At 39.1% G+C, this 24065-nt stretch overlaps 1 protein-coding gene across 2 annotated transcripts in view; it reads left to right on the forward strand.

The window, feature by feature from the left end:
* The first annotated feature begins 11437 nt into the window (after window positions 1-11437).
* Window positions 11438-24065, forward strand: part of LOC122363047 (protein unc-13 homolog C) — a 138025-nt gene continuing 125397 nt past the window's right edge. Inside the window, exons 1-2 of one of the 2 annotated variants that reach the window (XM_043264911.1) lie at window positions 11438-11882; window positions 15215-18745. In XM_043264911.1, the coding sequence (XP_043120846.1) occupies window positions 15442-18745 (3304 nt within the window). In that variant the 5' untranslated portion in view covers window positions 11438-11882; window positions 15215-15441. The remainder of the gene's footprint in view (window positions 11883-15214; window positions 18746-24065) is intronic. The other variant, XM_043264912.1, reaches the window with a different exon arrangement.

Here is a 24065-nt window from a genome sequence, read left to right on the forward strand (position 1 = left end):
TCTCAATGTTTTTTTTTTTTTTTTTTTCACCTCAGTTTCCAGATATATCCGCCAAATGTTGTCCTGTCCCAACGAACCATGCCTCAATAAAAGCAATGAGAAACGGACACTGACGACATTGAACCCTGAGTGAAGCACAAAGCACTTTGTAGTTCTACATGTCTTTAGATTGGATGCAGAACGCAAGCCGCGGCAGAAACATCGATCCCGATCACTAATCAGTGTCCCAGCTGTTCTCAGTCCATTATCCCGGAAAACTGGGCCGGTCAGATCAATATGGTCTCAAAGCAGCGGTCAGTAACAGACGGACGACGGCAGTGTGAATGAAGCGCTTGTATCTGTCCCGTTTGATGTATCGCTGACAAGCGGCGTCTTGTTAGAGGGAAAATTGCCGCTTAAATGTGAAAAATCACCTTTAATTCCAGCGTGACAACAAATCAAAGGAACCCGTGGCGTAAATGGCGATTTGAGGTAATTGAAAGAATCTCGCTTTTCACCGGCGATTACTCAAGCACTGTCTCAAGACCACGACGAGTCGGCGAGACGGATGCTCAAACATCATATCTGTCAAAATAAAGGGACGGGGTTAAATAACTTCACTGCTGTCACGGGGAAACATTGCATGTTTTACGGCTGAGGAGAGCGGGAATTAAAGATGTGCTGTTCTTACTGTCTGAGACTCTCAAAACGGGACACTTTAGAAATTGTATTTTTCACGCAAACTGCTACAGTAAAAATCTGTTGACCTTGGCCAAAATGGTATATTTTTCCGTTTTCAGTCAATTTCTTTTTATTTATGTATTTTTTTATTTTGCTTTTTTTTTTTTGTCATAAATGCGCCACAATAGTTTCTAAAGATTTTTCCATTCCAGTTTTAGTTCTTTTATTGCTTCAGATGGAAGTAAAATAAAACGAGACGCGCTGCCTTGGAAATAAAATGTTATTTAAAACTTTTCTTATTTCAAGTAACAAAAATATTTCAATGTTTTTCATTTCAGTTTAACTGTATTTACTTTTAGTCAAATATATATATAAGTGAAAATTAATTTTAAAAATAACGAAAATTAATGCTCTTATTAATAAGTCTTTAAGATTGAGGTTATTGGGGTAAATAGAAAAATACTAAATTAATTTTAATTATTTGTATCATGCACTAAGGAATGAATTTATGAAAGAAAAGTGGACCCTGGGTAATTTCTTATCATTTTTCTTTAAATGAGTAATTTACAAGATTTTTTTATGTTAGAATTTCTGCTATTTATTTCTATATTATTATCTAGTTTATTGCGAATATTATTTTACTACTATTATTATTTTTCCTACCGACCCACTAAAGCTGGTCATCATTGCATGTACACGCACACGGCGCTGTGATAATATTTCATCTGTGTCTATGTAATCCTGATCAAGAGCTAAAGCAATATCAGTGGCCGGTCCAGCTCGTCTCTGTTCTGGCTTTTGCTGCTTTTCTTTCTTCTCAGGGTTTTGAAAGCTCAGACGCTGCTCTGCTGGCTCGCTGGCTTTCACAGGCTTTCAGGAACGAACCAAAATCCACAGAGGTTCCTCCCGAGCTCGCCAGACTAGCGCGCCGTTGACGGTCTCAGCGGCCTTGAAAGGAGCCCGCTGTCTGCCGAGAGTTTAGAGGAGACTTTAAGTTCCTTTGGCTCAGGATGCTGTCAGCTCTGAGTCGGGAGAGCCGCTTTGGAGTTTGTCACGAAGCTCTTCAGAGAGATTTCTGCTGCTGTTACAGATGAGAGCTGCCATATGCGCGAAAAAACGTTAAAGGAAGTGTGTTTGTTCGCCATGACTCTCTAGGGGCCCTAATAGGGGAACTAGAGCACAATGACTGAGGTACGTGTTTGTGTGTGCATGAGACCGCATGCTAATAGGTGTCCTAAATGTCACGATGGTTAATGAATGGCTCGTTCACGGACCGTCACATATTGCACACCGATGCATACCGCGCTATAAAATGGCAAGCTGAAATCACCTGTTCTGATCTGATTGGCTTTATGCTCTTTTCTGGAGTCAGGGAACACAGGTTTATATCAGTCCACTGCTAGTTGAGTACAGTAAGGCTGCAACTTTTAGGGTTTTTTTGCTAAACTTTACTTTTAAACTTTCCGTTGGTGTAGATTTAATGGATTTTACTACTACTACTGTAAATATGGGTTTGATTTTATTATAAAAGGTCTGATAATATTTCATCCAAATGTCCTGTTATTTAGAACATAAACATTAAAATGCGTATTTATTTATTTTGCCGAAAATGCCAATAAAATTTTACTGTAATTGTAAATCAGGGTTATTCCGACTAATTCATTTTTTTTTTTTGCTATTTTGACCAGTTGTGCTATTATGCAAAAACAATTAATAAATAAATAAAATAAAATAAATAAAAATTAAAACAAACAAATAAATCACAAAACAGCAGTTTTATTTAAATTTGGGAAGAAATGTCATCTGCAGTTTACAAAATAAAATAAAAATATTTTTACTAAAACACATAACACGCCTATATACCCAAAGAAACAGAGAGTTCGCAAATGCTCTTTTAATTGTTGGCTGCATTATTTTTTATTTCGACTTGGATTAATTTTTTTATTTCTGTAAATAAACAGCTTACAATCTAAATCATTCAAAATCGTATCTAAATTAATTCACATATAAATAATATAATATAATATGTGTATAAATTATAAAATAATAATAAATTGTTATTATGATCATTAAAACTGATTAGAAATATAGTTGTTTTTTTTTAGTTTATTTTCTATATAGAATATAGTTGTCTAGGGAGGGGATTGCATGTTGATTCCTCATACATTTCTACTTAATTTACAGATATGAATTCAGATTTATGCCCCAGATTCAGGTTGTGTAGTGTATGATTCCCAGTTTTTCTTTGCCATGTATTGACAGAGTCGGTAAGCGTATTAGCGTTTTAAAAATCTGTTTCGATTTTAAACGTCATGTAGTGTATTCCAGCCTCAAGAAACTGACAGACTCACATGCGTTCAGAGATATGAGTCAGAGCGAGACAGACGCTTACAGAGTTCAAGTTCAGCTGGAGTTTCCTCGAGATCTGGAGGGACCGGAGAAGAAGATGCTTGTGACAGATACTGAAGACCGAAGCTTGAATGAAGCAGTCAGTCGGTGCCGATATCACAGCATGTGTCAAAATAGAAGATTTCTCCATTTTATTTCTTGCTATCCACGCTTTCTGTTGCGTTCGATTCTGAATGAAGCCTCACAATATCACATCTTTGGCCATGGAGCCGGAGATCCACTTACGGTCGACCGCCTGCGCTTTAGATTTTCTTTCAGAAATAAGGACGTGCAGGCGCTTTGTGTTTATTGATTTAAAAGCGCCTTTTTTTATGCCTCCAAAGCTTTCTTTGTGAAAAAAAGTCAAACGAGGAGCCGCAGAACTGTACTTAACAGCATGATAATAAACTGAAAAGCCCGTGAATGTTTGAGTGGGGTCAAGTGACTTTCAACAGCTCTGCCATTTTCAGCTAGTTTTAACACCTCTGATTGGCTAATGAGCTTATCTGAAACGTGCACGATTGGTTATAATGATCAACGCTGTAAAAACAAACCAAAAAATGGTTAATTCAATCTTTTCACAAGTGGTCATCAGCATCGTAAAGTTTTTACATTTCAATTTTTTTTTTACCAATATTCTTTGTGTTGTATCACATTTGCATGATATTACAAATTAGTTAAGGCTTATTAGTTAATTAGTTAAGTTAAGACTCGTTCTCTCTTTTGAGTGCCTTAATCAGTCTCTCTCTATTCTTTTGCGTTTTTTTTTAAAGGCGTGCCATTTTATTTAGCTTTTTGCGCAAACAGGATATAATATATTTGTGCTCATCTCCCGTTCGTAGCTATCGAAGTTTACCCAGCTCTAAAGAGTCCACTGGGAGTTTGATTGACAGGTGATCTGACCAATCGCGTCGCTGAATCCGCCGACAAACCAACCACATAAGAGTCGATTAACTCCGGTGGGCTTAAACCTAAAAACGTGTATTCGTTTATTTTAGATCCCCATTAGCCACAGCCAAGGTAGTTTCTGGGGTTACTCGAAAAACAAAGTTACATTCATCTATTACAAAAAAAGCCATTTCAGTAAAACATGCAAACCCAAATTTCATTCAAAACGTCAGAATAAACGATTTACTTTATACTGTGTGAACTGTGTTGACGTCACCTTCTAATGCTCATTAATGTTTATTTCGTGCTTCATCTAGTAAATATGAAAAGACGAATCTGTCACGCATTAAAGAGCCACAAAACAGTACAGCGACACTTTATTTTAATACAATACTTTGGGCAATCTACAAATATTGAGTAACTTTGCAACTACATGTCAACTAGCAGTCATTAGAGTATCAGTATGTCACCTTATTCTACTAAACCTACCCTAACGGTCTACTCCGAGAGTTAGTAGAGTTAGTAATTGGTTAACCTGTAGTTACTTATAGTTAGTAGAATAAAGTAGACATCAGCCCTTATTGTTCGAATTGATTAAACTAAGACAAAATGGTGACGCTGAGAGTATTTCGTTCCTAAGTAACCAGCTTCACCAGTTTAATCTTTACTCTGCGATGTATTTTTCACTGCGTGTGACCATGATGCGTGGCACTGCCAGGCATAGCAACCGTAACCAAGGGTCGGTTTTCGCTTTTCGGTCGTTTTCACATTCGATTTTACTCGTGACACCTGCAGCAGGTTTAGTTTTAATCGTGCAGGGGCGTTTCTTGCCCGTTGGTCTTGAGTTTGTGGAGCGTTTCCGCCAAAAACCCCCCGTTAATGGTCTTTCTCTTCCTCTGTGTTATAGATTCAGGTTCGGGTGGGCTGTAGTACATCATCTCTCGACTGCAATGCAGCAGACCCAGACCTGCCTGTGACGTACCGACCGCTGTGACTGACACAAGACATCCCCAAAATCCCATTACCCTCATCCGTCTTCTGCTTCTGCAACACCCTGCTGATGATCTGCTCACTAACTGCACCATCACGCAGATCCTCAAAGATACGGAGAAAACAGCTGCTTATTTAAACAAGGACGGAAGAATGTGACTCCAAGCCCATATGATTTTCATTCTCTCATGAAAACAAGCTTTGTGTGATGAATGAACCCGATAATCTTTCGGCTGTGCTCTGAAATCCGTTTTAAAAGTCACACGGACTTCAAAAATGAGTCGACGAATTCGTTTGATGTTAGTTTGGCTTTGGATTTCGCTTTTTCTCATCGGCGAGTGTCATTTTAAACCTGATGCAGCGCTTCTTTGTTTGAAGTAGCTGCAGATTTTTATTTAGCACAATGGCTATTTAGCAAATAAGTTTGTACACACACACACTTCTTTGATAGAAGTCTGTTCTGCTCATCAAGGCTGCATTTATTTGATCTAAAATACAGTAAAAAACGTGAAAATTTATTGCAATTTAAAATCTCAGTTAACTGTGTGAATATATTGCACATTATAATTTATTTCTGTGATGCACAGCTGCATTTTCAGCATCATTGCTCCAGTCTTCAGCGTCACACGATCCTTCAGAAATCACTCTAATACACTGATTTGCTGCTCAAGAAACATTTCTGATTATTATCACAGTTGTTCTACTTCATATATTCGTTCTGAAGTCTTTGATGTCACTTTTGGTCTATTTAATAACAAACAAATGAAAATCTTACTGCCCACAAACTCTTTGTCAATTGACAAGCCCATTGACTTTATATACAGAGTTTTAGCATATGCTTTCACCTTTTGTGTTTCACAAGAGTCATATGGGTTTTTAGAAACACGATGGAGAGTAAATAATAATAGTATTTTCGCTTAAGTCCACTTAAGACATTCTACTAGCTTTCCGACTACATGTCAACTAGCGATCATTAGAGTATTAATAGTAATATTTTCTAACACTTGATTTTATCGGGTCTACAACATACTGGCTATCAGAAACGTTATAAGTGCATGTCAACTTATTCTACTAACCTTAATCCTACCCTAACATCATACTCTGAGAGTTACAAAGTGACTTATAGTTAGTAGAATGTCTAAAATAAAAATAAAGTGTAACCAAACACCTGCGTCTCGTTCGAACACTTCATTTGCCTGAACGCACGTTCCCCGCGTGATCATATTGTTTCTTCGCCTGCTGGATGAAGTCTCAGGTGTTTCATCTCCTCGACCTTTAAAACGAATCTCCTCAAATGCCACGGCGATGCATTTCTCAGATTCGCGTGTTTGAGAGCACGCATGAAACGGCATTATGCGAAACATTATGAGAAACGCTCAATTTCGGTTATTAAACTATGAATACGATGCCCCGGTGTTCGTAACCGCTTTGGCAAGTAACCGGTTAACAGTGTTTACCAACAAAAAAAATTACGGAAAGAAATGAGACATCACGGCCTTTAATGAAACCTGGAGGAGGGGAGGCGAGAAATGATCCTAAACGATTGTCATTTACCATCAAACGAATATTCCCATGGTGGAGAGCTTCTAGTATGTTGTTAAAGAATGTTATAATATTTCTCTCGTGATGAATCACCTCCGGTTGCTTTCAATTTCCCACAGCTGTGAAGATACTACAGGCCTGTATCGAATGCACTGCGTGATCTATGTGTGTGTGTGTGTGTGTGTGTGTGTGTGTGTGTGTGAAAGCCCTGCAGTCATACGGCATGCAGTGAGGATTTTCCTGTGTGTAGTGTATGTAGGTCATGGAGGGACTCGCTGTGAACCAGGATTGATGCCTAAATGTCTCTGACTCTTCTAGAGCAAAGATGCATGACCGGACGAGACGCGCTGGATGATTGACGGCTTACATCACAGCAGAGAAGAAGAGAGAGAGAGAGAGAGATAGAGAGAGAGAGAGAGAGAGAGAGAGAGAGAGAGAGAGAGAGAGAGAGAGAGAGAGAGAGAGAGAGAGAGACACAGAGAGACAGAGAGAGAGACACAGAGAGAGACAGAGAGAGACAGAGAGAGAGACACAGAGAGACAGAGAGAGAGAGAGAGAGAGAGAGAGAGAGAGAGATAGAGAGAGATAGAGAGGTAAGTTGCACTTCACAGTTCAACAGCTGTGAGAGCGAAAGCGCCGTTTTTCCTAAACAAATGTCCGTTTTAATTGCTTTGGGACGCGTTGAACTTTGGAAACCGTCGAACTTTCAAGTGCTGGAAAAGAACAGTTCGACCCTCGAAACAAATAGATTTTATTCTTCTGTGGAAAGACACGGGGTCGGCTGAAAAACGTCCGGTTCAAAGTTCTAGCCCAACTTTTTTTGCTCCCATTTTAAAGCTTATTTCTATGCTTTTAGCTGATCATGTATATGAAGCATGTGAGGTTACAGTATATGGCACTTTTGTGACCCTGGCAACATGCTTTTCAGTATGATTAAAATAAAGGGGAACTAAAGATTTCGAGCCTCGAAAAGTCAGAAAAATGCAATAGCTTTTTGTAAGGTATAGGCCAAAAAATGGATGTTCTGTTATTCATTTAAAATAAAATAAAATAAAATAAAATAAAAATAAAATTAAAATAAATAAAATTAAATAAAATTAAAATAAAATTAAAATAAATAAAATTAAATAAAATAAAATAAAATAAAATTAAATTAAATAAAATTAAATTACATTTCTTTATTTAATAAATAATCAGTATAATGATTATTTTATTTATAAATGTGCTGTAATATGTATTGTCTATTTTATTTATTAATTATTTAATAAACAATTAAAATATTTTGCAAACAAGCTAAAACTTTTTTTTTTTTTATTCATCCACATCGCATCTGCCAATTATTTTAATTGCTGGTGGTTACCAGCTTGTTCTCAATGAGTAATGTTCTTCACACTTAGCCGTATTGTGTGACTCAACACTTCTAGTGCTTGTATCATCCTTTTTGAAGCTCGGATGCTTAAAGTTCCCCGTGTTGTGAGCAAATGATTTTCATTTTTCAGTTTATTTCAGTGTACTGCGAAATACGACCCATTTAACGATAGCACCCATTTCAGTTGCATTCAAATAACCTGAGAAAATGCTAATTGCAAGTCATCTAATATAGATTTCCCTTGCTTTAATGCAGTGCGCACTGCAGTATAATGATATAATAAGTGTTGCACAGTTATGATGTGAGGTCAGCGCTGTATAGGTTATTCATTTTGTCATTTTAATATCACTTCTTTTTCTTCCTCCTGTGGCCTTTATGGTCCTTGTATTTGGAGGCCAGCAATGTGAAAGGGGTCAGATGCAGACCACATGACCCACAAGCTTGTGTCTTATTGGCTGGTGAATCAATCAAACGCAAGAAAAAACCAAATGACCTACAGCTTCTCTCTCTTTATACCCCAGTGCTGAATAGGTTAGTATGGGCTCTTTTGATTTGAAATCTTGTTTGCGCTGAATATATGCGAACGGACCTTTAATCTGTATTCTCAAAGTCAACTTGAAATCAAAAAAGACTTTATTCGCTTTTCCATGACTCATTGCTCTAGTTTTATTGGAAAGGTTCATCTGTGTATGTGATTTTAAATAGGAAAAAATGTTTGTCAGCCACTGTTCAGACCTACTGTACAGACACTGTACTAAAGGTTAGATTAGTTAACATTAGTTATTGCATGAAGATTTACTAACAATGGCCAATGCATTTCATGCATGGTTTATTAAACTTAGTTGTTAATAATAAAAATACATATTTAATTTCATTACATCAGAGGTTCTCAAAGGTCTTCATGACAGCCTGTCCAGATAAAAGTAATAATAATAATAATAATAATAATAATAATAATAATAGTGGTAATAATAATAATAATAATAATAATAATAATAATAAACAGCATTTTTCAGGATTTTTTTAACAGTAAATCTCATTTGTCTGGTACTTTTGTTTGCCAAAAACATAAATGTAAAATTTTCATTTGATTACATTTTTAAAAATGCCAACATTTTTGATAATGACTTTTAAATATTACAGTAAAAAGTCAGAAAAATTTAAACATAGAAATTTTAAACAAACAAACAAACAAATAAACAAACAAACAAACAAACAAACAAATAAATAAATAAATACAATTTCATGGTGCTATATCATTGTAAAATAATTTTTTAGGTTATTACGATTTGAAAAATATGATTGAGTTAGCTTATTAGACATTATTTGGATTAATATATATGTTTTTTATTACAAAACCCCCCCCAAACATTAAGATTGAATAGTTTTTATTAAACCCCCAAACATTAAGATTGAATAGAAAAAAACTCAATTTGGGAAAAATAAAACACAATTTAAGTGAAAAATTATATAGCCCTAAAAATCTAATGACCGATTTAATTGATGCAATCGATCAAGTTTTATTATTTCAGTGAATGAGACATGCTTTTCGATTACAATTGAATTTAACCATAAAAATTCCAGTCCATGACCAGAGATGCTTCTCGTGGTCCGATCACTTTAAGATATCCCTGAATATCAGAAACACATCCCATTTTGTCAGCGGGAATGGCTTTGCGGCGCCGTTTCACGTTGCCTTTAAGCAGTTACGTTCAGGATTATGGAAAGAGTCAGAGATTTAGCAGTATGTGCATATGTCACAGAGATTACAACAGAGCACACATGGCATCTTTATAGTGAAGCAGAGCATTAGCCTGAATACGTGCCCGTATTCCTCACCTCTGTTAGCTGTGCTGAGCCGAGTCCAGACTAGGGGGCGACGGAGAGCCGTGATCCGCTCTCAGCATCCCAAATTCATGCTTCCCTCCGGCTCCGGTTCATCTCCTCTCTCCTCTCGCTCGCTCACACGCCCCTCTTCTGTTGTAACACGGGCAAAAAGAGTCTGGAAAGGCAATGTAGCTGGGAGCCGAGACAAATTAGCGGCTGTTTGCAGGATTACACGACACATCCCCTGTTTCCTGAGCGATACAGAAATCATAATAAAAGCTTTGGAAATAGCACAGCGGCTAAATTAAGCGGGCTGAGCTCTCAGCTATCAGCTCTAAACCAATCACAAGCGATAATCATATTCTACTAGGACGCAGAGGCTGCGAAAGATCGCTCTAACTATAGACTCGGCGAGCTCTGTATATTGGGCTGGAGATCGGCGTTTGATTGCATTCGTTTTTCTCATGCAAATTGCAGGGGGAAAAAACGTAGTAATGAGTCCAGTCATATTCCATAATGCGGCGTAATGACATGTTTTGTTTTCTGGAGAAAATGTGTGTGATGTTTTGTCTGTGCGAAGCTCGCGTCCATTAGGTTTATTTATCCTAGAGAGTTGCTAGGGTGTTGCTAAGTAGTTTATGGGATGCTCTACCTGATTTATAGGTTAGTTCATATTTTTAATCCCTTTTTTTATTGCAAGTTTTTTTGGTAACGCTTCATTTTAGGGTCTCTTAACTAACTGCGTATTAGCGTGCATGTTACTAGAATATTAGCCATTGATTAATAGTAATTAAGTAGATATTTATGTCTTATTTTACACCCAATATCTAAATTTAACAACCAATAAATGTGAAATTTATTGAATGAAAAGTCATAGTTAATAATGTTATAATAATGTTCCCTATTCTAAAAGTGTAAACCATCTCTTTATTTTATTTCATTTTTTTTTGTAGTTGTTTGGTGCACTGTTCATATCCTTATTAGTTTTTAGCTTTTATTTATTTATTTACTATTTATTTATATATTTATTTTTTAGTTCAGCGTTCATATCAGGTTCGCTTTTTTTAAGTCGTGTTTTGTAATATTTGTTTATTTATTTTATATATTTTTCCCTCCAAATATCGCTAGGTTAGATTTTCTTTTAGCATCGTTTTAATTTCCAGTTAGTGCTTCTCAAACATTTCGATTACAGTAGCTTCAAAAGTGACATTTCTTCATTTCAAGATCTTTCATTTTTATTGCATTTCAGCTCAATTCTAATTGTCCAGATGTTTTAATAGCAGGTGACGACTCTGTGTGCATTGCTAAATAATTGTAAAAAACGCAGTTGCTTCTATAGCATTACGTTAATGCTTAAGAATTTTTAATGCATTGCTATGCATTTATTAGTGTTTTGCTAGATTAGATAGTGTTCTAGGTCATTGCTATAGTAGGAGGATTATAGAGTTGCTGTGATTGGAGAAATGACAAACGCTGGTCTCAGTGCTAAAGGTTTGTTGCATGCACTAGAGATGTTTGCATTAGAAAACGCAACGAATTAGAGGATGAATGGAACGGACAGAATGAGAGAGAGGTTAAAACGAGAGGACATTGATGCAAGGGTTTAATAGCTGCAAGTCAGTCTTCGATTCTGTCACACACACACACACACACACACACACACATTCATCCCGCCTTCCTGCTGTGCATCTCATCCTTTCCCATCCTCCCTTCTCTCTCTCTCTCTCTCTCTCTCCTCTCTCTCTCTCGTCACGTGTGCAGGTCTGTGAATCGCAGCAGTGGCTTTGTGCATCTCTTTCTGTGTGAGCGAGAGAGAGGCTCAGGGCTGCACTCCTCCAAGGGCTTCTCGTACTCTCTCTATTCTCACACACGCATCCCGTGCATCCAGACGGGGAGCTTTCACCGTCCCAGACACACCGTCTGCCGCCGCTTCTGTCTGGGAGAGCCGGACGGAGAGGGGAGATTTTACCCAGGATCCTTCCGTGATTTGCAACAGCATGCTCCCGCCGAGCCAGACTTCATCCCAAGGTTGAGCGGAGCGCTGCAGCAGGCGACGAGGGAGGAATGGATCGCAGAGAGAGCCGGACGTGGAACTGAGGGCTCGCGTTGTGCGTTTGCGTCGTCGGAGGATGCTCCGGGCATCGCGGCAGGACGTTTAAGAGTTCGGCGGATGCTAGTGGATGGATTTTGCATGCCGTCGGAGAAGGTTGTGATTCAGGTATGCGTGTGTACTTAACTTAAGCTGTTGCATCTTGAATGTTGAATTATGAATTATGCAACCGTGCATCACTTTTTTTTAAAAGCCCTTAGACTTTGTGTTACGCTCGATGCTTTCAGCTCGCCGATCAACATCTGGTGGCGTGTCCTCGCAGGCGGAGCGGGATGATTGAAGCGCTCGCTGGATTATAAAGCGCTTTGTAATTCCGCCAGCTCTGATTTGTTGCATGCATCGCTCTCGCAAATTAGCGTTGGTTTAATGCATGCACGGATGCATGCATGCCGGGACGGACGCCCTGATGATGTTCTCGGGCGAGGGGCCTCAAAGTCATGCATGCATGCATTTTCAGATTTTAAAAGCATATGTCGAAACGGATCTGTGCATGCCGAGGTTTCGCGGGGTAATGAGTGAATGTGAGATGAGCAACGGCTCGTAATTGTGTTAGTGGGTGGGGCTCTCTCTCTCTCTCTCTCTCTCTCTCTTTCTCTCGCTGTCTCTTTATCTTAAATATGCATCAGGAGGGGCTGAGGTTGTCAGAGGAGTGTCTGCATGTGAGGTGCGGGGTCAGAGCCCTGCGTCTGCATCGGATCGATAATCTGTGTCTTTTGCATCTGGAGCTCACAGACGACCACACATGAGAGTCGGCTCTCCTCGGGGCGACAGAGGGAGGAAGAGAGAGCGGCTAATGAGCTGCCCGTCTTTATGAGGCATTGCACAACACCCTGTCAAGCGAAATAATTTGGAGCAGCTACATAATAAATGAAGTAAACTAATAACCGGCTGAAAAAATAACTTGCAAATAAATGCACGGTGGGTTTTCATAATAGGCTAATAGTGAGGAGCCGAGCCAGTTTCACTTTCCGTTCATTTGAAAACTGTTTTTTGAAACCTGTAACCTGAATATGCTTAAATGAGGTTCATTACTAAGAAAGCATTGCATTTTTAAAGAAAAATACTCAACTATTGTTGATCAGGAGAGCTAAAGAAATAGTTCATCCATATCTTCCTTAGATTTGCGTCACTTGCTCAGCAATGGATGCCCTGTAGTGAATGGGTGCCGTCAGAATGAGAGTCCAAACAGCAGATACAATAATCCACATCGCTCCCGTCCATCAGTTAACATCTGGAGAGGACAAAAAGATGCATGTTTGTAAAAAAAAAAAAAAAAAGCTTCCACTTTTCTTCCCAGTAGATCTTAGTTCATGCATGCAGGGAATTGCTCTCTTTCAGACGCAGGAGCATTAGTGCATCAATCAAGTTCTTTCATGCCAGAGTCAGTAAACCATTTCTTTATGGACCTCTCTCTTGTGTGCAGGTCATTATCGTACTGGAATGGAAATAATTGCATTGTTAGTAGCCTGTGCGGCTGAATTAGCGAGGTCTGTCCGTTTGTAGGTGCTGTCACATACGTTTGGTCATTCGGTGTGTGTTTTTCCATTACCTATCCAATAAAGTGACTCTAATAAAGCAACATAAATTAATAATCAGTGCAGACTAAAATATCCATATTTTCCATAATGGCCTCCGTGATGATCTTTAGCATTGCGTTCAAATCATATCCAATCAAATTTGATTAGCGCTGTCTGTGAAATAGTAGTTGATAACCTGTTGGGCTTGTGGTGGAAATATGACAGTTACTCTAATCAGATTTAATTGTCTCGTCTGTATTTTTCAGTAGATTGATTGATTGAGCTCTGTAATGCTGTAATGGCTTAATAAAGAGACGGTGATTTCAGCCATTAATCACAGAAGAGCTAATAAATACATTGGAAAAGGAAGTTAGAAACCTCTGGTCTCAGCATTTGTTTGCATCGGCCTGACTCTACTTTTTTAAAAGCGGACATCAATGTCCAAAGTCTTAATCATTCCCCGAGAAACCACATGCTGGAGTTTTAGCTGAATACTTAGTTTAATTAAAAGTATCAGTGAGTAAGTTTGTAGTAAATGATGTGGTCTAGTGATTAAGACATTGAGTATTATTGAGTGTTTTGGTTGTGTTGAATGGGCAAAATGTGTGCCAGAGTGAATCTCATCTCCTTTACAATTAAAAAAAAAAAAAAAAAAAAAAAAAAAATATATATATATATATATATATATATATATATATATATATATATATATATATATATATATATATATATATATATATATATATATTAATTTCAAGATGATTAGGCACCTCAATAATATTACATAATGCCACATATCTTAATGCAACTGATTTTTTTGAATTTGACAGAATTTGTCTTCAATTATTTTTTTTACTTTTTTTGAGCTATGCATAATTAAGCAGTTGTATTCAGAGAGAGGTCTGTAAACATCAAGGTGTGTGACTCACAGCAACGCATTTGTCAACAACATCACACACACACACACACACACACACAAGTTACACATGCCGTCATCTGTTCTCTTCTGCATTATAGGGAAATCACTACTAAACTTGGAAAAAAAAATTGTATCGAAGCTGTATGACTCTATTTAAATATAATTCTGTAAGTTTAAAAATGCATATTTTTGACTTTCAGAAGAAAATGAAAACAAATCGTCCCCACTTGCAGTATATTTTCTTCCCTTCACACACAGAATATCATATCTCTCCTTCTTATGCTATTATACATTTTTAGGCCCTGTGTGAACCGTATTTAATTAGATACAAATAAGGCCCTTTAGTGCAGTAATACAGTATGACTGTATTCCTTACCTTTCACCTCCATTTATGAATAATGTATGAGCTTCTAGACAAAACCATTCATATCTGAATTATTAATATTCAAACATTTTCTGCTTTTTTCCATAGCACAGAGGGTCTTGACCTTTACACGGTTGTATTGTATCTGGTCAGTGTGGTCGTATTGTATTTTCTAGTGCACCATTCAGCTGTGATCATTAGGTTGTGTGTCTGTATCAGGGGACTCTACATGCACCAGATTTCCAAAAGTGATGTAACTTGATTAATGATTATGTTGCCATGCTCATTTTGAAGCTAGAAATGCATTGATTTGCAAAGTAATGTAAACACAATTACTCATGTCAGGCTGTTTAAGGGTTTATTGGATCTCCTAAACAACACCGGAATCTTTTCTGCTCTAGTTTCTGTGAAAATAAGAAGCTTTCCACAATTCTCTCAAAATATGAGACATCCAGCTCAGCTGAATTGGATCTGACAGCCTCATAAGAAACGGACTATGAAATTGGGGCTCTAGTACAAAGAATTATTCAGTGATTTATTATACAGTACGTGCAGTGTAACATTCAGAGTTATGCATTTTACATGCTGACCTTCAGTGCAAACCAACTTAAAAGATCTTTCTTTTTCTTTTTTTTTTCAGAGACATGAGGCCTTTTCTGAAGAACACCCTTGTATATTTCCCTCACTGAGGATGTGCAAAGATTTCTTCCCGGCACAACTGCATCTGAGGTCACTTCTTCTCTAGACCCTCTATTATACCTCAGGGTTGACTTTCAAAACTCGTAAGTGTCTGTGTGCTTCGCTGGATTTGAGCCCAGTTTTGCTTCACTGCGTCCGGAGTGCAAAACTGCTGAAACATCGCCCTCCATGGTTTCTGCCCATTTCAAGAAGCTATCGTCTTACATTGTAAAGATTTGCAAAGGAATGTTTACAAAGAAACTGGCAAATACCACAAAGAAGAAAGAGAGTAGCGAAAACAAAAAAGAACCCAAAACATCCCCTGAACTGCATGCACGGAACCCGACGTTCTCGACCACACTGAAAAGCACAGTCAAAAAGATCTCCAAATGCTCATCGGCACGCAATATATCTCTTGAGGAGGATGACGGAAAAAACGACTGTTCTTCTCTCTCGCCAACTTTCAGTTACCGTGTAGCAATTGCCAATGGACTTCCAAAAAATGCCCTCTTTCTGAACAATAATGAGTTTCATGAGGTCTTGTCAATTGATAGCGATTACTCCGACTCTCTAAACGAGGCAAAACTTGTCCATAGATTTGATGAACAAAAAGCTTATACGATGCCAGTAAGAAGGAACAGGAAAAGTCTGATTAGTTTAGCGCCCTCCGATGGCAGCTCAGAGGGGGAGCGAGGAGAGCGCAGCAGTCTCCACACCCTTCGATTGGGCGCTCTGAAAAAACTGAGGAAATGGAAGAAGAGCCAAGAATGTGTGTCCTCAGATTCAGAGGCCAGCAACTGGAGAAAGACTCTTGGCATCAGAAGCAAATCTCTCGACCGGGCTGGCAGACACCAGAAGACCACTACCTTGGAGCCGGGATCCAGCTCAACAGGATGCATCAGTCAGACTCAGGACGTGATGGAGATGATCTTCAAAGAACTTCAGGGAATCAGTCAGATCGAGTCTGAGCTCTCCGAACTGCGGGGGCATGTTAATGCCCTCAAAAGCTCCATTGACGAGATCTCCAGCAGTGTGGAGGTGGTGCAGAGCGAAATCGAGCAGCTCCGTTCGGGTTTTGTACAGTCCCGTCGCGAGACTCGGGACATCCACGATTACATCAGACAGATTAGCCAACAGACCAACAAAGCTACTCTGAGATTCCTAAATGTGCCTGAGGAAAAGTACGAAAAAACAGAAGACCTTATTTATCAGATCCTGAAAGAGAAAATGGGCTTTGCTGACGCTCACAAGACGTTTAAAATCGAACTAGCCCATCGACTTGGCCAACAAAGAGAATGTTACAATGCTAAACCTCGACCAATTGTAGTTATATTTTCAAGCCCCCAAGACAGGGATTTAGTTTTGAAAAAGTGCTATAAGCTAAAAGGGACTGGGATATCCATTTCGACGGATAGTCTAGCACACGATTCAAAAGAAAAGAGAGACAAGCCAATGGCTTCCTCTCAGACATATGAAAGCATGGACATCAAGGTCTCAGCCAAAGACAAAGCTGAAAGTGATGACTGGGACTCCATGGAAAGTGACAAAGAGCTTGACGAACTAAACAAGAACAAATATGCAATCGTGTCCAAACCACTTCCAAAAAGTAAATCAGACAAGAAGAAGTCACATGATCACCGAAGGATGGCCGATGACTCGGCATACTCTGTTCACTACGCCGATAACACGGCCTATGATGACCACGACAAGCAAAGCAAGTCCTACTATTCCGACATAACGCCTGGATGGCTGTCTCAGAGCGACTACTCCACTCCCAAACTCAGCCGGTCTGAATCAGACTGCTCTAAACTTTGCCAGTCTTATTCTGAGGACTTCTCCGAGAGTCAGTATTTCACCAGAGTCAACGGCTGCTCCCTGCTGTCCTCCTCAGATCAGGAACTTTGGCAACGGAAGCAAGAAGACATGGCATCCTCTTGGTACGCCAGTCCCCCCAGTCAAACGCTGAGCCAGGAACGACCTTATGCAGAACATAATGAAGTTGAAACCACAGAGACTATTGACAGTGGTGTAAGTAATGGTCTTGTTTGTATATCAGGGGACAGGAGCCACTACAGCGGCTCTCAGCTCTCGCTGCAAGGTGACCTCTCACCATGGAAAGACTGGCATCACCTTGAACAAGGTGCTGATTCAGGTTTGGACGCTTCCACCGAACAGAACATAATCTCTGAAATCAGTAGCCCATTTGACCCTGCAGCTAACCCTGGATTTCCTGAGAATATAACTAAATGCCTTGAGGTTGATTTGCAGTTTGAAGGCGAGACCTTTTTGACACTAGATAGCACTCCTGAGATGGGCCAAGATCAAGATATAGACATAGAACCTGAATATTTAGAACCTGAGCCAAAGACAGAGCCAGAACCAGAACCAGAACCAGAACCAGAACCAGAACCGGAACAAATTCTACAACCAGAACCAGAGCCAGAGCCAGAGGCAGAGGCTGTGATTGAACCCATGCCAGAAACAGTACCTAAACCTGCAGCGGAAGCGAAACCCGAAAAGAAGCCGAAGACCAAGAAGATCCAAGCTAAGCCTGAATCAGCTCCGCAAACTTTGCAGAGGCAAGATGTGAACCACCTCCAGCAGAGTCAGAAATCTTCCTCCATGTACCGGAGCCAGAGTGAGATCAGAAATGAGAAAGTGGAGGAAGTCCCCAAATCCTGGAGTAGCAGGCTCAGCATAGACCTCACTGAAAAAACCTTCAGCTTTGGAGGATTTGGATCCACCCTGCAAAGAGCAAAGTCAGCTTTGGATTTCGTCTGGAATAAAGGCTCCCAAAGCACTAGCGCCCCGGTTGAAGAACCGACCAACACCTCATTCATGGGTCGGTTCAGAACCATGTCCCAGTCCACAGCAAACAGCTCCAGCACAACCATTGACTCAGACGTCTACACAGAGCCTTTCTATTACAAGGCCGAAGAGGAAGAAAAACCTGCTGAGCAGTCAGTGGACAATGAAACACATTACGTTGAGGTGATGGAGCAAGTACTAGCCAATCTGGAAAACAGAACAAATGCAAACGAGGCTGAGGAACAGTACCAAGAAGAGGAATACGACGTCTCGCAAGAGTATGACATCTCGCAAGAGGGTAACCTCGTGCTGGAATATGACTGCAGCCTTGATGAGCAATATGATGAGGAATACAGTGAGGAGTATGACGACAATCCCATGACTGAAGACACGGCGGAGTATGAGGTGAGTTTGGTGGATTACGTGGAAGAAACCGAGGAACCGGAAGCAGAGGAACAGGAGGAGAGTAAGGAAGAGGTGCAGGAAGATCAAGAAACACCAGTAGTGAAGGGAGCAGATGAGGTAAAAGAGACTGTAGAACAAGAGGATGAGAACAAAAACGTTACAGAGGTTCCCGTGCAAGAAGCACCACCCAAAAAAAGGATACGTCCCACCTTCAAAGAGGCAGCGCTGAGAGCTTATCGGAAACAGATGGCTGAGCTGGAACAGCAGATCCTGGCAGGAGGTATGAGCCAACCAGTTCATATGTTAACGTCTTATTGTTGTGTTGAAGGGTTTTGGTTGGTGAACCATTGATGTGAGAGCCAGCGTTGTCCATGCCTGAGGTCTTGGTTCATGACACCCCAGGGTTGTTGTGAAGGGCAAAATGACGATTACTAGTATTTGACGTTGAGTGGTTCGAGTTTTGGATTGATTTTGTGCGTGCGTGTATGTGGTTGTTGTCACAGATGAAAGTGCACTTCACCTTTTGTGGCTTTCATTAACCTCTGCCGAGTCCAGTCAGCAGTTCTATTTATATTTAAGCATTTATTTTGAAAGGAACAGTTCACCCATATAATAATGTTCTTTTCACCATTTACCGTCACTGTCAGTCTAAACCTAGATTTTTTTTATCATGCAACATGAAAAGAGACAGTTCGACAATGCTTTTCCAGTCAGCACATTCCCTTTCATCAGAAGCGTACATTAATCATTGCTTGTCCAAAAAGGCATCATAAAAGTTGCCCAGTTCACTACGTTTCTTCTCATGTCATACAATAGCTTTGTGAGTGGAGTACTGAAATTCTATTCGTTACTCACGAGAAATCATGCCCACCATCGTAGCTCTCAAATTTCATTTGTGCACGTGTGTTTTCAGATCAGGCTTTTGATGTCAGTGAGAGCATTGGTGGTTTTTGTAACATGCATCACATCACAATATCTGTAAATATGTAGTTTTATTTTAGACTGAATTTGTCTTCTGCAGGCATGTTGCATTAGCAGTTTTAGCAGGCGAACAAAAGGGTCTTTCCCATATAAATTCTAATATGAACATGCTATTAGTTTGTAAACAGATGTCAGTACGTAATTAATGCAACGATTAAAAGGAATATTGGCAACAGCTACGTTTACCCCACAAAAGCAGAGTTTCCTTTACAGCCAGTCAGGAATCAGGGGAATTTCCACAGAGTCTTACTCACACCGAAAGCGCTCTTGACCTAGATGTGAGAATCACAGTCACAGCACACGGCAAACCCAGCGCCGCTCTCCACAATGCTGAGTACTGTTGGGATACTGTATTTAGTCTGCTCATTCATGCTGCACGCTAACAGCCAGATGCTCTGTGTACCTTAGTGGATTCTGAGTCCCTGAAACACAAGCCACAAATCACAGACCAGAAATCAGTTCATATCAGGCATTACGATGAGGATCGGCACCAGCGCACGATTCAACCATCAGATTCCAGAAATAATTAGTATTGTTTTTGTTGCAAGTAGAGAGAATAGAAAAATAAAAGATAACGCTAGTGTTAGAGGGTAATCAAAAATGAGCAGAGAACAAATAGAAAGAATATAGAAAAATATATTTAAAAAAAACAAAACAAAAGACAAGTAGAATAGAAATTTAATAGAAAGTGTTTTTTTAATAAATAAAGAAAAGCGGATCAAATACAACTAGAATAGAGAGTGCAAGTCTTAAAATAAAACAAGTAGGTATAGAATAGAGAGTACTAGTGTTTCAGCGCTAGATTCACTGAATGCACAATGACTTTATTTCAGTATTCCATTGCATCACTATTTTTGTGCATTTATCACCTGACTAAACTGCACTGTAACCGAATTCTCCACAGGTTTTATTGTGCGTGCTTTTACAACACTACACCCTGAGATCTGAAAGGATGCTTTCTACACAGTGACAGGTGTACAGTCAACAGAAGCTTTAGTTTGGGAAAATAAAGCATCTATATAATGGGAGAAGGAACAGCCTGTTCTGCTGACACTGAGCTGGTGTGCTTGACAGGTTGAGCATTTCATTTTAATTTCGGCTAGAAAAAGGCATTCACCCTACAAAGAGAGTGCTCATCTCTCGGGCCTTTTCTAGGAGAAGGGCCCTACGAATTTTGACTAATGTTACATTTATATATGAATATATATTTCTATTTCTATATGCACACTGATTATAAGATTTTAATATTTTAAAACTTTATTAATATACATTTTTTTCCTCTGCTGTGCACACATAAAGTTCAATAAAAATATGGAGAAAAACTTTCCTGTTTGATTTTACAAGCTAATTTGTATTATTTGATTAAATTGTTTATGTACGAGGAGGAGTCTCTAAATAATTATGTCCTACATAATTCCAGTCAAAACAGGAGATTAAAAGAAACTATATCCATACCGTTACTGTATCTAACATGTAACAATAACAATACTTGATACTGTGGAGGACCAGGATAAAATGGACCAAAAGACATAAAAAACATATTACATTCTGCATGATAAAATGTAAACATGAACACAGACTAAAATGTGCTTATTAACAGCATAAACATGAACTGCTTCTATTATGAGACAACAGATTGACGTGCATGCAAGGTCAGAAAACACTTTTTTTTATAATATGCATTATTTCTTATAATATTCAGCATTTATCTCTCCAAAAGCATCACCTAGGGGAAGAAAGAACGTGCATTTTCATTCATGTCATCGCAGAAAAACCAACAAGTGGCAAATGTTTCTTTTGGGAGACTTTGCAGGATGTTTTCACTCACAGAGCCGCGTCACACGCACGAAAGATCGTTTTCACAATAAGGGCGACGTGAAACGGTGGTATGTTTTCATCAACGGGTTACAAAGTTTGTCGTAGCTATGTGTGCTCTCAGTTTTCGCCTTTGTTAAGTACATTTGGCCAGAATCCCAATTTATAAAAGATGAAAAGCTGCTGTATGCACAGGCTATTGTTAATGACTAGCTTTAGGCTCGCTCTCTCATTTATAGACATAGTGTCAAACAACGAGATCTTTATTTACCCTATAAAGACTTGCTGTGGAACTTCAGCTAATTCAGTCAAGATACAAGGGGTGAAGTTATGAGGTCTGACATCTATTAATATTGACTGTTGATTTACTTATAAACAAACAGCCAAAAAGGGGACGCGCTGCATGTTCTCTCGAGCCCTTAGAGTATATTAATTGTAAAAAACAAAACATATTAAAAGTGTTTTCCATCAGCAAAGTCGGATACGGGAGTGCTAACGATTAGCATTCTCCGGGTTCATCCTCCTCGATGAAAATATTCTGCCGGTATTTGTTTTCACACAGCCAATTTAATTTCTCAGCTCTCGTTTTCTCCTTGACTAATTAAAGAACGCAGATCAGAAATCATTTGCATAAAGCGGCGGCTCTGGGTGCCGTGGCTGTTTTGGTTCAGGCCTGCACATTTTAGGAGTCTTTTACAGTGAGGTCTCTTAGGATTAGTTCTTCCTGCCAAACCCATCTTCATTTAGTTCTAGGCTGAACCGCATTCACATGCTAATTCCTCCTCCCAAGGGCGCTCGCTAACCAGGTCAGTGTTGTTGGGACTCTTATATCAGTCTTGTTCTGAGAGTAGCGGTGCGAGCCGGCACTCCTCGCTTCACGTGTTTATTATATCCATTTTATATTTCCGCTCCGATCCATCGAGGTCAGCTGACTGGAAGCAGTCTATCAGCTCTCTGAATGTTTTATTTTAAAAACGTGCGCAGCAAATACTTTGTGTGTGATCCGCAGATGCTTGTTTAGAAGGTTTCCCATCCTCTTAATGTTTGGGAATTCATATTTTAACCCTCGAAAAATGCATCAGTTCTGCCCCAGATTTCCATTGCTCTACATTTTCATTGCATTTCAGTAATCTGGGATTATGACTGTACTAGAAAAATTCTTTTTAGAGATGAACGCGGAGGTCTAACGTAAAAATGAATGCAAATGTCATCACTGAAATGCAATAACTACACCTAAGCTCTCTTTCACGAGGAAATGTATCAAATTACGGAATAAATAATTGAAGTGCATTGCAAATTTTGATGCATATTCAGATTCAATCGAAATTGAAGAAACCTTCTCGGCCTTGTTGTGCATGGTTTATCAGGGCATGTCATATACGTGTTTTTCATTACGTTTTAGCAAAATCTAACGTGTTACAGTGCAGCAACTATTTCCTAATATTTATTCTGTTTATTTAAACGGAGCTTAACGGATGTATTGTTTGTTTTCTGGAAGATGTTATTAATGAAAGCGATGCTTTTATCCAGAGCTGAGCGGAGTGGAGGAGGTTTCCCGTCGCCCAAATGTTTTAGTCTAAAGAACCGCAGCCAAAATATTCATTTCATTCCCTCTCTGTCACTGACCAAGAAATCTAAAAGGAAATTGAATTCGTCTGAGAAATCCCTCGGTGTATGTGCATTCTGCAGCGTTTCAGCCGTCCACCAAATGAACAGACATCAGAGATTTAAGGGTCAATTTAATGAGACCTGGCAATATTTAAAATAAGAACATTTTATCCTCTGTGATTTTGCATTTATGACCTGCTTTATTTCAGCAATGTGACACATTTCCGAACGAAGCAGCATATAAACTAAATAAAATATGGCCGATTGATGATATATCATATAAAGTGTTCGTTCTGGACCTTTAAAAAATGTATAATATTGCAGTAATCTCAAATTGTTAATATTATTACTAAAAAACGATCATTGCTGTTATGTTTAATGGCGATTTTAATTTAGTCATTTCTTAACAGTTAAACTAAAAATGTTGATTTAATAAGTTACCTATGAAATCATAACTTATATTTTAAAATCTATTCAAAAGGCAGCGGTTAAAATATTTCACAATATTACTGCTTTTGTGTATTCTTTTGTGTAACCTACGCATATTTTGATTTATTATAAAAAAAAGACTTTTTTAAGGCCTGTAAAAACCTAAAGTTGTGTGGTTGGATGCTATAAAATCGATTCGGAACAAACAGGCCTATAAAACAGCCAAATATATACCGGTTAGTCCTCGGTTTAGTGTTTCTCTGACGATGAAGGATGTTCTGAGCGTCACAGAAGAGACGAGTAACCCTTCATGAGCCCAACAGGAACGATCTGATCAATACTCCGCTTGACCATCCTCGTCTCCACTCTATTAACCAGCTAGATTTAAGCTCCACCGCTGTTCTTCTCAACTTCTGCGTGCGTTTATTGACCTCTGACGTCTCTGAGAACTCACTTTTATCGTTCATGGTCCAGCGAGCTGTGAAGCTATCGCACTAAAGCTGAACTAATCATTGCCATTACATTTAAACACTTGAGGGACATTAAAGCGTCTGAGGTGCTCTTCGATGGAGAACGAGAGCGACCGAAGGAGGATGATCTACTGTAATGTGAGAAATCAGGGTCAGCGTTGGTCATCGGTGCAACCTCATCTCTGAGGTTTGAATCTGCCCATAATTTGGCAGAAATTGCGTTTGGATATTGATTGTCTGAAGTGTATTTAAATAAACATGAGCGGCCTCTCTGTGCTGGACACCGCAGGCTTTTAC

This window comes from Puntigrus tetrazona, chromosome 18, assembly GCF_018831695.1.
Source record: "Puntigrus tetrazona isolate hp1 chromosome 18, ASM1883169v1, whole genome shotgun sequence".
Lineage (NCBI taxonomy): Eukaryota > Metazoa > Chordata > Actinopteri > Cypriniformes > Cyprinidae > Puntigrus > Puntigrus tetrazona.